Genomic DNA, 14,503 nt, shown 5'->3' on the forward strand with positions numbered 1-14,503 from the left:
ACGTAGCTCATCGTATTGAAAGCTTAAATTGATAGAGAATGATGGTGATAATAGTTATGTAATTTTATGGCGAACCTGTATGGTACGATTAGAAACCACGATCTCCTCCGATGGTATATGTGTTAAATTACCACTATATATTTAAAGCCGAAGCTATTAGAGAGCGATGCTATTATATGTAAGGCATACATATATTGCTGAATTCTCGTAGGAATAAAGGTGACTCCATGCATAAAATATCTTTATGATACCTTCCAATTTTTGGAATTACAAGTTGTATTACTGAAAGCATATTGTAAGTACACTAGTTTGTACCCTGAAATTAATCACATATGCCATTCCTTCATTCCTATCCACCTAGCCTGGTTAATGTACTCTCTCTCCCTTGATGCTTAAACTTTTCATTATATTTCTGCCGATGTCATGCACAAGTATGTTATGTAAACCGTGAACTCACATTAGAGATTGCAGCAGCCACCATTGAGACTTCCCCTGCAAAGGTTCCCTTTTTTCGGAGAAGAACTAGAACTTCATGCGTATAGCACTCAAATTTGACTTAACCAAGCTTCCAAGCTTTACCAGTTCTCATGCTAAACTTACTAAGCTTCCCGTAGAACATGACGATCACCAAAAGTAGCTTCCCTTCCACACTCCACCAGCCCGAAAAGCTATACGGTTTGTCTTCGCAGATGCTATCAGGGTGTAGTTTTAGCAATCGCGAACAACTATAGCCCATAGATAACCCTACATTCCCATATGCACTGCATGATATAATAAGAGACCAAATTATAATTCTTTTAAGGTGGGTAAATTGAAGATGATATTTGCTAAAGCATTATAGTATAAAATTACCCTTCTCTATCTATCGGTTTAAGCTTTCCGAATAGTTGGTGATTTAATAATATCTCTCCATTCGTAGCATAATTAACTAAAAGGCTTGGTTAATTAAAATATCATCTCTTTTAGCTTTGATTTGTATTTTTTTTCTTTCCCTTTCTCCATTGCTTATTTCTCTACTTATTTTGTGGCCAATTTCATCTATCAGGTAGTTATCGTAAGAGTGATAAGAAGTGGAGGCTGACCTTATGACTTCAAAAATCATGTTCAAAGTGGAGAAGTTAAGCGGATCTCGTGATAGCATTCTTCTCTCTGTGATGCACGCGACGATCACAAAGACGACGACGCAGGAGAATTGCGGCATTATTAGGTACTGCGCTAAAGATTTTCTTGAAGTCTCCTTCTTATTTCCCTCGGGACTAGTCTCTTCTTGAGGGGGTGCAATTGTTGTTGAAGCTGGAAGGTACCTATAAATAACAACAGAGTGGGTGTTATCATCACTTGTTATTAAATAAGAACAATTTAATATAACAGAGAGAAAGAAAGAAGACGAGGAAAAGCTTACATCATAACAATGAATAACAATAGAACAGCAGGGGCGATGATGGATGGATCGACGGAATTCTCACCGGAATGCCGAGTATTTACCGCCATAAACAACGCATTCACAACCTTCTGATAAGAATTCATACCATCAAAGACCGCGGAGTTCCAATTCATCGAACAAAATAGTACAACCATGACAGCCACGAAACCGACAACGGTCGCCGACAAGAAGGCCACTGGCAAGGTAGGGAGCAGATGCTCGAATCTCATCTTTCTAGGATTCTGAATCATATGCTTGGGTTCTTCAGATTTAGTCAGAGTCCTCAGGGCCCAGATTACCAGCTTCAGGAACAGAGGGAACAGCGTGTTGCCTGCGAGGATTTGAGGAATGATTATGAGGAGGAGACCCGAGTTCTTTGAAAAGATTGCCATGTTCTCGTTCGTCGGTATCAATCCTCCATTAGCGAATGACGAAACAGCGACAGAGATGGAGAAGAGCACCACATTGATACCCTTCTGTTTAAGTACATCTCTTGAGCTAGAAATAAGAACTAAATACAAGAGGATGAACACAGAGCCGGCCACATGGAACAGGATAACATAACCCAAGATAACGAAGCCCAAGTACCTTGTACAACTCTGCCTCAGATCATTACCATCAGTTGAAGAAATTTCTGAGACACCATTATCTAAACCTGACTCAATGTGATCAATGGTTCTTGAAGGATTCATAACATCTAGTTCTATACGAACTGAATCAACTCTGTTGACGCTAAGCTCTGGCTTCTTATACTTACAACTTCCTAACCCAAGACATATCAAACTAACAAATACTTCGCCTCCTAGAAACATCAACAAGGTTAGAACGACGATTTGCGAACTCGAAAGGTCCTCCATCTTGACGGTGGCAAGACCTGAATCCGTAAGTGCGGATGTCGACAAGTAGAGCATGTCCACATAGGAACTACTAAAGGAAGGGTTGCTGGGCTTGAGTACTACAAGAAGGAAAGAACCAAACAAGGAAATGCAAACAAAATAGAGCAGCTGAATCCAAAAGGTGTGAACATGGAATGCGAAGAATCGATACAAGAACAAGATGGGCTGGGAGATGTATCTACTGGCACGGAAGAAGCTGTGCATCCTATTGACTACGAATGCATCGGCCCAGCTTCTCATTTGAGTGAGAGAGAATGGCATCTCCTGAGGGAGAAGTGCACAAAGGTTTTATAGCTTGTTTTGGTGGGAACTGGGAATGCCACAACGGATACTGGCGGTTTCGATCTTTATATAGACCCTTCTCGTCTCCCATTTTCCAAGTACGAGGAGGTTTCCTTCGCAATAATAACAAATATAGGTAATTATTTGTAAAAAGATGAAATTATTGGGACGAGAGACGTTTGGCTTTTAGCCTTGACTGCGGGTTGTTGGACATTGGTTGATTCAAAAGATGTGTGTTTGGTTCATAGGCGATATTTTAAAATAAGAATTTTTATTATTTCTAAGGAGAATTCCGGCTAAAAATTTTCTTCAAACTTTATCACGAAATATTAATCATATTTAATGACCAAATGATAGTAGTATATCTGACTATTTTCTAAGTGGAGAGGAGAGAGAAAAATAAAATGAGTATTTATTTGAATTAGTTTTAAATTATAAATTTACCCCTAAAATAATTTGCAATTGTCTTTCACAAAATTTTAATTTCTCTTTAAAGAAAATATTTTTTTACTTTTTTTATGTCATTATAAAGGTAATAATAATATGTATATTTCATATTATCTCCTATGTATTAATTTTCCTCCAAAATAAACACTTTTTTTTTTAATTTTCCTCCAAAAACCAAAGTTTGGTAAACTATTGCGGAACCTGCAAGCATCTTACTAAGCTATTTTGAAGACTTCTTTAATAAAAAACAACTCAACGTGTTACGAACCAGATATAGTATGATCTAGACGCAAGAAAATTGTGAAAATTTATATAGAGGTAGCCTCTTAAGTTACAGTTCTAATAAATTTATTTCACAAGAATCCGACTTCTAGATAAAAAGATATTAATAAAATAATGGAGCAGGGTCAAATATGGTAAAACGGTAAATATTCAACGTTGCGGCAGTCGTCGCGGATGGCCAAGGGTGATGGTGGACAACTGTAAGATATGGTGGCTGCTGGTGGAGGAAGATGGATAGAGTTTAAAAGATTGAAATATTTCTACGGCTATGATCTATTCTTATAAAGATAAAAACGATATAACGACTACGATAAAAGATAAGGACGAAAATATTAACTTAGCTAAACTCAGATTCATTCTATGATAATTATCAACACATCTCCACTCATATTTATAAGAATAAAAATCTCTAGCAGATCGGATCCATATGCATATTATCCAATTTATTTAAAATTAAAACAATAAGATAAAGCTAACTAACTAACTAACTTGACTTGACTCGACTCGATTTGACTCGACTTAACTCATATGGTCGAATCGTAATAATCTACCACGCTTCTAGCATCTTGTCCTCAAGGTGACTAATACATGAGTTGGATCTCCTAATTTACGTCGTGCTCGTAAGCCTACGAGGTTGCATAGGCACCGACTCAGTCCGATAGCGTGGGCCCACTGATTCGTTTCACCAGTTGTCCTCGAGCTCCAAGTCATGCTCGTGGCCTCCCAATAAGTTCGTGCAAGTTGATCAAATCAGATCGCAAAAATTTTGCACTCCTCGAGATATGTGCACTTCATCTCTCCCACTCAATACCCAAAAACCTAACCCTAGGGCTGAAATTAGATTTTGACCAAAGGGCGCCGCTATGGGCTGCATGGACACCGACGGTGGCTGGGCAAGGTTGTGGGCCTCCGACAGTTGACCTCCAGGTAGTCCTTGTGGCGGTGGAAGCCAAATATCAAGCTGAAACTTGGGTGGTTGCAGCGGAGGCCATGGTGCCTTGCTAGCGGTTCCCCCGGCCCCCGACGACTGGGGTTAGTGGCTATAGTCCCACTGTCGTGGAGCCCCGGCGACGAGGCCTGCGGAAGCCACCTTGGCAATATCGCCGTGAGTGTGGTCGTCGGGTTCAGCCATGCGATGGCCATTGGCAACTGCGGTGGCTACCATGGTATTACAGTTGGCCAGTGGGAGCTGACCATGGCCGCCAATGGTCGTTGGAATGCCATACTTGTGGCAGGTACCTGCCACGGTTTTGCTGCTACAAGGAGGGTCGTCGACAGTGCTCTTCTAGCCTTTTGCTGCAACTGTCGCCTGTCTGGCTTAGATGCAGGAGTCCTGTGGAAGGGACTGGACCTAGCGGGAGGGCCTGGGAGCTGTTGGATGGTGGGTGGGGAAGAGAACTCATGGGCCATCTCTATCGGCTACTCCAACATCGCTGCAGTGGTGGGCTTGGTCTACAGGGATGGAAGGTGCTCCTCTTCGACCGGAGGAGGGGTTTTGGCCAACAATTGGGTATCCTCTCCACCTCCCTCACGGTTTGAAGTTGATGGACATGGTTGGGCTATTTCCACCATGCCAGGCAGTGCTGGCGGCGCAAGGCAGTGGAGGGTGGCTAGTAGAGCCTCTATCAAGGCCTGTATCGAGTCATTGATGGCGGTTTGGATCTCCTTCGAATTCTCCTTCGACTCAGCTGAAAATTATTTAACAAATACTTTTATCCACATTGGCGGAGAGGGCGCTAGAGAAACTCCCAAATGAACAGAGATGAGTTCCTGGTCCTCCATGGTCGCTCCTTCCTTGTTCGTCTTGGATTGCGTGATAACCAATTTTTGAGGAACATCGACTCTGATGCCAAATGTTACGAACCAGATTTGGAATGATCTAGAAGTAATAAATTTGTGAAAATATATATAGAGATAGCTTCGGAAGTTAAGGTTCTAATGGATCTAATTTTAGAAGAATCTGATGTCTAGATAAAAATATATTAATAAAATAATAGAGCAAGGTCAAATAGGATAAAACGGTAAATATTCGATGTTGTGGCGATCGCCGGAGGGTGGCGGATGGCCAATGGTTGTGGTGGATTATCGCAAGGTATGGTGGCTGCTGGTGGAGAAAGATGGCTAGGGTTTAGAAGATCAAAATATTTCTACAGCTATGATCTATTCCTAGAAAGATAAAAGCGATCTAACGGCTATGATAAAAGATAAGAACAAAAATATTAACTTGGCTAAACTTAGATTCATTCCATGATATGCCTGGAAAAGTGACTCACTAATCATGACAAAGAGGGCGAGACAAGAGCCCGGGATGATAAAATGGAAATAGGACTCGGAGATGACATACTTGACTCTGATGATTCACCCAAGATTTCTAAATGAAAAATGGCAATATTCGGGGGATCCTTTACCGGAACCCATACATGTTTCCATAGGTCTATAACACATCTCCGCTCCTATTTATAGGAGAAAATTTCTAGCGGATCGCATCCACATGCGGATTATCTAATTTATTTAAAATTTAAAATAATAAGATAAAGCTAACTAACTAACTTAACTTGACTCAATTTAACTCAACTTAACCCATGTGGTCGGATTGTAACACAACGGCGGCTCATAATGGTGAAATTGTGAAGTATTTAAATTGAACTTGAAGTTTTATTATGAACTTCTATAAAATAAAATAAAAACCAAGCTAACCATACAAGGCCACTTGTCGCAACTATCTTTGGAAGAAACAACGAAGGTCACTTGTGAAGTTGCGAACTTACAACTAGCTCTGAAACCAAATAATGATGGTCGCTTGCGAGCTTCTTGCTAGAAGCTCGCAAAGATTACTACCAAACAACTATATGTTGTGCAATCAATGGGTCGCGAAGCAAAAACAATTTCAAATCCAATACAAGAACAAATAGAATTGCAATATATGATATTAACCAAATATTAGCAATGCTAATAGTCACACCAATTTGGGAAAAATTCAATCACGATGTTAGAAATAGAGAGTAATAACAATCCAAGACAATCACAAGAAAGAATCCCAAATATGTGCTAGGGTTCCACCGCCGTCGGTCTTAGATTTTATATCTGAGGTGGGGGATGATGTGTAGGCATAGGTAAAAGAAAATTATTAACACTCACATGTCGCACCTGAACATGTGGGGTGTCGGTTCGGTGTATTCCCACCGCTGGTCCTTCTTGAGGCACCGATCTTCGTCGAGGCGATGACGAAGCCGATCGGTTTATGATATATTCCTTTAAAGCATTATGATCATTCTGCATTACGTCAACTTTATGCAGCAATATTTGCAATATGCCCCTAAGTTCATTCGCCAAGCCCATATTCACACCCATGGACGTTGGTTGACTCGGTCCTACCGTGGTCGCTCTAAAGGAATCGACCTCATGGTTAGGGTTATTGTGGATTGAGTCTTTCCTTTTCGGTGAGCTCTCCATTGGTCTCCTTGTTGATGTTATCTTTCTTGTTTTCACCATTAATAGAGGTCTAAGGTTTACGTGGCTCTAATACCAAATGATAAGTTGTATAGTACCAAAAGATAGGCTCTGATACTAATGATAGGTTACGGAACGATCCCTTTAAGGTCTGGATTTATTGTAGGAAGTAGTCCACGTAACTGAGGAAAAATATTCACCAAACATTCTCCCGTAATCAGAAAATTATGAAACCAAGTTTGATCGATTCGTAATGATCTACGCTTTTCATATTTATGTCCTTCATAGATTCGAACTGCAACTGGGACAAAAATACGATATAGTGGGGATGAATGTGGTGGTGTCGGGTGGAGTGGATGTTAGGGTTATGGATGATAATGGAGATGAAGGTGGATGGTTGTTGTAGTTTAAAGGATAAAGACGAAGGGGAAGAACTAGTCGAGATCCCAAGGAAGATGGAGGACTCGACAGAGGAGGAGAGGAAGATTCGAAGTTAGGAGAGACCTTGCCAATGGTAGAGGAGGTAGGTTGGTGAAGAGGCGAACGTGATGCAAGCTTTCGAAGGTGCCTGACCGCGTTCAAATGCGCATTTTGCGTTCTCTATTTTTGCGAACCTAATGTAGGCGTTCACAAGGGCGTTCGAACGCAACCTATAGGAATTTTATTTAATGAAAATAAGCAACTAATGCAGTAAGAAAAGACTCTAACAAGGTGTATTAGATGGGTGGAGTAGATGATAAAGGCTGCCATCCACACCTTTATAGAGGCTAGCCAACAAGCCAAAATAATAATTATTAACCCTAATACTAGTGGACTCTCGTTGATCGCGTTCGAATGCACAAAAGACATTATCTGTGGATGCGAACTGATGTAGGCGTTCGCACGCGGGCGTTCGATTGCGCCCGACCGCGTTCAAATGCATATTTTGCATTCTCTATTTTTGCGAACTTATGTAGGCGTTCGCAAAGGCGTTCGAACACGCCCCCTTCCGTGTTCCAACGCAACCTACAGAAAGTTTTATTTTTCTGAAAATAAATAACTAATGCAATAAAAAAAGACTCTAGCAAGGTATATCAGCCCATCACACTTCCCCCATCTTGTCCTCAAGGTGTAAAGTTGGGGAAACGCTCCAAGATGTCCGTCTCCAGCTCCCATGTCGCCTCATCGGATGGTTTGCTAAGCCACTCGGCTAGGACCTCAATCTCCAATCTGGTACCATGACGTCGTTGGCGCTTAGCAAGTACATGAACTAGCTCTACGATCTTTGTCTCCTCCAATGGCTCTGGTAGAACTGATCCAACGACCTGATGATCTCCAATCTACTCCCTCAGCAATAAAACATGGAAGACCAAATGTACTCTTGACCCCTCAGGCAGCTCCAAGCGATACGCAACTGGATCGATACGCTCTAACACCCGAAACGGACCGAAGTAGCAATGTGCTAACTTCTGGTTTTGCATCGTACGTAAGGTCACCTGTCGGTACGGTTGCACCCTCACGAACACCCAACTGCTGATGCCAAACCCCTGCTACCGAAGGCAGTGATCATAAACTTAGTTCATGCAATTTTGAGCAAGTTTAAGATGGGCATGCAGCCTCCTCAATGTGGCATCTCTATCTATCAAAGCTAAGTTCACATCCATCTAATCTGCAAATGCAACTAGGTCATAGGCGTGTAATGTTAGAGCCATGCGCCCATACACCACGTTGAACGGAGTCATACCAATACTAATATGGTGGGCGGTGTTAGAAGACCACTCTGCCCATGGTGAGAACTCCAACCATCGTCTCGACATCTCTCCCACAAAGCACCGCAAATGCTGCTCAATGCCTTGATTGACCACCTCAGTTTGGCCGTCCGTCTGTGGATGGTAGGCCGAACTAAAGTTCAATCAAGTCCCCTGCAATCTGAAAAACTCTATCCAAAAGGCGCTCACAAATACACGATCACGATTCGAGACAATTGTGCGTGGCATGCTATGCAACCGAGCAACATCTCTTACAAAAATTTTAGTCACTGACTTGGCTGAAAATGGAAGTGACAATGTAGAAAAGTGCGCATACTTGCTCAATCTATCAACCACTATAAAAATAATATAAAAGCCACGTACCAGCGGAAGACCTTCTATAAAATCCATAGAAATATCTTTCCAAACACGGTTTGGTATCATTAGAGGCTAAAGTAATCCGACTAGTCTCAATGTGGTTGCCTTCGCTCTTTGACAGACTTCGCAAACACAAACAAAAATCCTCACATCTCGCCTCAGTCCTGGCCACGTGCAGCTCTGTGATATCATCTTATAAGTCCTCAAGACAACCTCATAACTAGCCTCTGGAGTTTGGTGGAAGTGCTCCAATAATTTCTGCCACAATCCATCATTTGCGGGCACCCTGATGCACCCGCGGTCCAGCAGCAAACCGCCTCGGTTCTCCAACTCCAGGTGGCTCTCCGAATCATCCAATAGCTCCTGTAACAATCTCATAACATCTGGGTCAGATGTACATACATACTTTAGCTCGTCAAGAAAAAAAAAGTGGGAAAAGAAAAAGCTGCGAGCTCGGCGGTATCGGGTTGGAGCGATAGTGCATCCGTCGCTCTATTTTCCGTTCCTTTCTTGTATTGAATTTCATAATCATACCCCAGAAATTTTGTAACCCATCTCTTCTATGTCGAAGTGTGAATACGGTGTCCCATAAAGTATGGAAGCTCATTTGATCAGTTCGAATAATGAATCACCTACCAATCAAATAAGGCCTCCACTTTGTCACCGCATTAGGATTGCCAACATCTCCCTCTCGTAGGTCGATAATTGCTGGGATTTTGTTGATAAAGCCTTGCTGAGAAAAACTATGGGAAGTCCTCCTTGTATTAGTACAACACCTATGCCAACTCCTGATGCATCGCATCCACAACGAACTCTTTGGTGAAGTCCAGTAGAGCTAGAATGGGCGCCGTTGTCATTGTTGTTTTAATTTTTCAAAGGCTGTAGTGGCTTCATCCATCCATCTAAAAGAGTCATTCCTTAGCAAGGAAGCGAGAGAAGCAGCATTCTTGTCATACTCGGCGATGAAGCGGCGATAATACCCGGTCAGCCCCAAGAATCCTCGCAAACCTATGGTGGAAATAGGAATTAGCCAAGTGGTCATGCACGCCACCTTTTGAGGATCCGCTGCCACTCCTTACGCTGTGATAATGTGGCCTAAATAATCCACTTGTGATACTCCCCATAGGCACTTAGACTTATTAATCTTCAGCTAGTTTTATTTCAATAAATTCAGCACATCCTCCAAATGTCGCTAATGCTCCATTTTAGCCCTATTGTACACCAAAATTTTGTCAAAGAATACCAAGACATACCGTCGCAGGAGATGCCAAAAAATATCATTCATGAGGCCTTGAAAGGTTGCTGGAGCATTGATGAGACCAAAGGGCATCACCCGAAACTTGTAGTGCTCGCCCGGAGTCTGAAAATGATAATACCCAGCCCTCAAGTCAAGCTTGCTGAATATGGTTGCCCCTACAAGCTCATCCAGCAGCTCCTCTATGACCAGAATGGGATACCGGTCCTTGATGGTGATAGCGTTTAGTGCCTAGTAGTTGATACAAAAATGCCACATCCTATCCTTCTTTCGCACTAATAGCACGGGCGATGAGTAAGAGCTATGACTTGGTCGTATGAGGCCTTGCTCCAACATCTCGGCCACCATCTTTGAGATAATTTTCTTCTGCACATGTGGATACTGATACGGTCTCATGTTCACCGTTCGTCTTGGTGGTAATTCCTTTGGCTCCTCAAACAGTCTAGCAAATTTATGTAATAAATTAGACAAGTCAATGATAGTACCTAGACTCATTAGAGGCTCATTTGCTGCTGGACTTAACTAAAGAAGATAGGTCAAATCACTCGCACAAGCCAGCCCCACCATCGGCTGCATCGCTGGAATCGGCGGGGACTGAACGCCATCAAGCTGCACCTCTTTGTTTCCTTGCTTAAATTTCGTCCACATGCTCCAGAAATCAAATGTGATGGGTCCCAAGCTCTGCAACCACTACGTGCGTAGCACAATGTCCACTCCTCTTAATGCCAACGAATACAAATCCACAATGATGTCGTATCCCTGCACCCGTATACTGACCCGACGACACAAGCTCTTCGCCCGAAGCTTCGTGCCGTCACTAATAGAAGAGGGGTGGCTCGACAGTCGAGGGAGATTAGAAGTTAGGAGAAACCTTGCCAATGGTAAAGGTGGAAGGATGGTGACAAGAGAGGATGGAGATTAGGGTAGATAAATGATAGAGAGGGAAAAAATTAATATTTCAATAGCATAATGAATTTGGCTGCCATCCACATATATATATAGGCTAGCCAACAAGTCCTAAAATAATAAATAACCCTAATTCTTGTGCCTCCTCTAACATTAGAAGAATATCTCAAAGGTGGTCGTGGTCTAGTACTAGCAGTCACTGTCCTTGAACGTGCAGAATTTACAGCCGGCGTTCTAGGTGCAAACCGCTTATCTCGGTTGGCCCAATTGGTTTTCATTGCCATCTTTAGAGCCTTATGCTTTTGTTCCATTCTCACGGCCTTCTCAAAGGTCTCCTCAAGAGTAGTAGGACATAGAGCACAAACATCCGCCTGCATCTTATCCCACAGCCCTGAAATAAATGTGCTCATTAATGTCGGTTCGAGCCAAGGTGGCTCACAATGACTACTAACTCTTTCAAACTCAGCTTGGTACTCCAATACGGTCGTCCTCTGAACCATCTTGCTTAATGTGGCAGCAAAATCTTCATATGCCGCCATCCCAAATCTACGTGTAATCCTCCTACAAAAATTAGCCCATCCGGTAAATCCTCAATCACGAATAACTGATCTATACCAATGCAATGTCGTTCCTTGGAGGTGAAAGCTTGCCGCACCATCTCCATCACCATCTACAAAAATTAGCCCTTCTCTAAATCCTCAAGCATGTCCATCACCATCTCCAAAAGGATCAACCTCATCCTCAAAGTGCCAATCCTCCTCATCGACGAAGCGCACCGATGCCGCACGCCTCTCGGGTTCCACCACCGTCGGTCTTGGGTTTTGCAACGGAGGTGGGGGATGATGTGTAGGCATAGGTAAGAGGGGATCATTGACACTCCCATGACTCACCTAGACCTGTGGGGGTATCGGTTCAATAAGGTTCCACGGCTGGTTCTTCTTGAAACTCCAATCGTCGTTGAGGAGATGACAAACAAATCAGTTCATGACATATTCCTTAAAATCATTGTGATCCTTTCGAATTGAGTCAACTCTATATATCAATGTATGGAACATGCTCCTAAGTTCATCCATATTCGCACTCATGGACGTTGATTGACTCGGTCCTGCCGTGGTCGCTCCAAAGAAATCGGCCTCACGATTAGGGTCATCGTGGATTGAGTTTTCCCTTATCGATGTGCTCTCCATAGGTCTCCTTGTTGATGTCATCTTCCTTGTTTCAACTATTAATGGAGGTCTGAGGTTCGCCTGCTCTGATACCAAATGATAAGTCTCTGATACCAATTGATAGGGCTCTGATACCAATTTGATAGGGCTCTAATACTAATTTAATAAATTCTCGAACTAATAATAGGCTACGCAATGATTCCTTCAAGATCTGGATGTATTATAAGAATCAGTCCGCGCAACCGTGAAAAACTATTCATCAAATATTCTCAGGTAATCATAAAATTATGAAACCAAGTATATTAGATTCATAACTTCCTAATCTACAACTTTTATATTTACACCTTTCATAGATTTATTGAAACTGAGACAAAAACATGGAATAACATGAGTGATGGTGGTGGTGATGAGTGGAGTAGATGTTAGGGTTATGAATAGGTATGGAGGTGAAGGTGGATGGTGGATGGTGGATGTGATTAAGAGATATAGACGAAGGGAATGAAGTGGTCGAGATTCCAAAGAAGAGGGGTGGCTCGACAGTCGAGAGAGATTAGAAGTTAGAAGAAACCTTGCCAACGGTAGAGGTGGAAGGATGATGAAGAGGGAGGAGGAAGATTAGGGTAGATAGATGATAGAGAGGCAAGAAATCAACATTCCAATAGCATAATAAATTTGGCCGCTATCCACATATATATAGAGGCTAGTCAACAAGTCCTAAAATAATAAGTAACCCTAATTCTAGAAGATTTTCGCCGATCGCGTTCGAACGCGCCCGATCGCGTTCAAATGCACAAAAGATGTTCTCTGTATATGCGAACGTGATGCAGGTATTCAAACGCGAGCGTTAGAACTCGCCCGACCACGTTCGAATGAACAATATGCGTTCTCTGTATTTGCTAACCTGATGTAGACGTTCGCAAGGGCGTTCGAACGCGACCCTACTTGCGTTCGAACGCGACTTACAGAAATTTTATTTTAATAAAAATAAGCAACTAATGTAGTAAGAAAAGATTCTAATTAAACGTATCAATCTTCTCTCGCAGCTCTGAAATGAATGTGCTCATTAATATCGATTCGAGCCAAGGTGGCTCACATCGACTACTAACTCTTTCAAATTCTGCTTGGTACTCCAACACGGTTGTCCTCTGAACCATCATACTTAATGTGGCAGCAAAGTTTTCGTATGACGCTGTCCCAAAAATCTTCATGTAATCCTCCTATAAAAATCTGCCTAACCTGTAAATCCTCTACTATGAATAGTCGATCAATACCAATGCAATGTCGTTTCTTAGAGGTGAAAGCTTTCTATCGGTACCTTTGGATCCTTCGCTGTCTCTTGACAATCAAAGTATTGTTCCACTTGAAACACCCAATCCGTCGGATCACCGCCTTAGAATTTTAGAAAGTCCAAGCGTGCGATTCTCCCTTGGATAGTATTGTCGGGCTCGCGAAAAATTCTTAGTTCAGGTCTGAACCACTGTACTTGTTGCTCTCCTTCTCTGAATCCTTGAGCACGCCCATCACCATCTTCAAAGGGATCAATATCATCATCTAAGTGACAATCTTTTTCATCAATGAAGTGCACCGGTGCCGCATGCCTCTCAGGTTCCACCATCATTGGCATCAGGTTGTGTATCAAAGGTGGGGGATGATGTGTAGGAATAGGTAAAAGAGGATCATTAACATTAACATGTCATACCTGGACTTGTGGGGTATCGATTCGGTGTGGTCCCACCGCTGGTCCTTCTTGAGGCCTTGATCTTCGTCGAGGAGATGACGAAGCCGATCGGTTCATGACATATTCCTTTAAGACATTATAATCATTCTATATTGTGTCCACCTGATGTAGCAATGTTTGGAACATGCCCCTAAGTTCATCCGCCAAGCCCATGTTCACACCCATGAAAGTTGGTTGACTCAGTCCTACCATGGCCGCCCTAAGGGAATTGGCCTCTTAGTTAGGATTTTCGTAGATTAAGTCTTCTCTTGTCGGTGTGCTCTCCATTGATTTCCTTGTTGATGCTATCTTCCTTGTCTCCACCATTAATGGAGGTCCAAGGTTAACCTGGCTTTGATACCAATGATAGGTTACGAAACGATCCCTTCAAGATCTAGATTGATTGCAAGAAGCAGTCCACGTAACTGAGGGAAAATATTCATCAAATATTCTTTCGTAGTTAGAAAATTATGAAACCAAGGTTGATGGATCCATAACTTCCTGATCTACATTTTTTTATATTTAGCCTTTCGTAGATTTGAACTGCAATTGGGACAAAAATACGCTAGAGTGG

At 42.3% G+C, this 14,503-nt stretch overlaps 1 protein-coding gene across 1 annotated transcript; it reads right to left on the reverse strand.

The window, feature by feature from the left end:
• Positions 1-228: 228 nt before the first annotated feature.
• Positions 229-2,643, reverse strand: LOC140785739 (cation transporter HKT2;1-like). Its single transcript, XM_073133714.1, has 3 exons — positions 1,403-2,643; positions 1,083-1,304; positions 229-761 (listed from the first exon to the last, which is right to left on the reverse strand). The coding sequence occupies exons 1-3, from the start codon at positions 2,578-2,580 to the stop codon at positions 557-559; spliced, it is 1,605 nt and encodes a 534-aa protein (XP_072989815.1). The 5' UTR covers positions 2,581-2,643; the 3' UTR covers positions 229-556.
• Positions 2,644-14,503: the final 11,860 nt, after the last annotated feature.

The sequence above is a fragment of the Typha latifolia genome, chromosome 4 (genome assembly GCF_019914945.1).
Source record: "Typha latifolia isolate L0001 chromosome 4, TyphaL0001v2, whole genome shotgun sequence".
Classification (NCBI taxonomy): domain Eukaryota; kingdom Viridiplantae; phylum Streptophyta; class Magnoliopsida; order Poales; family Typhaceae; genus Typha; species Typha latifolia.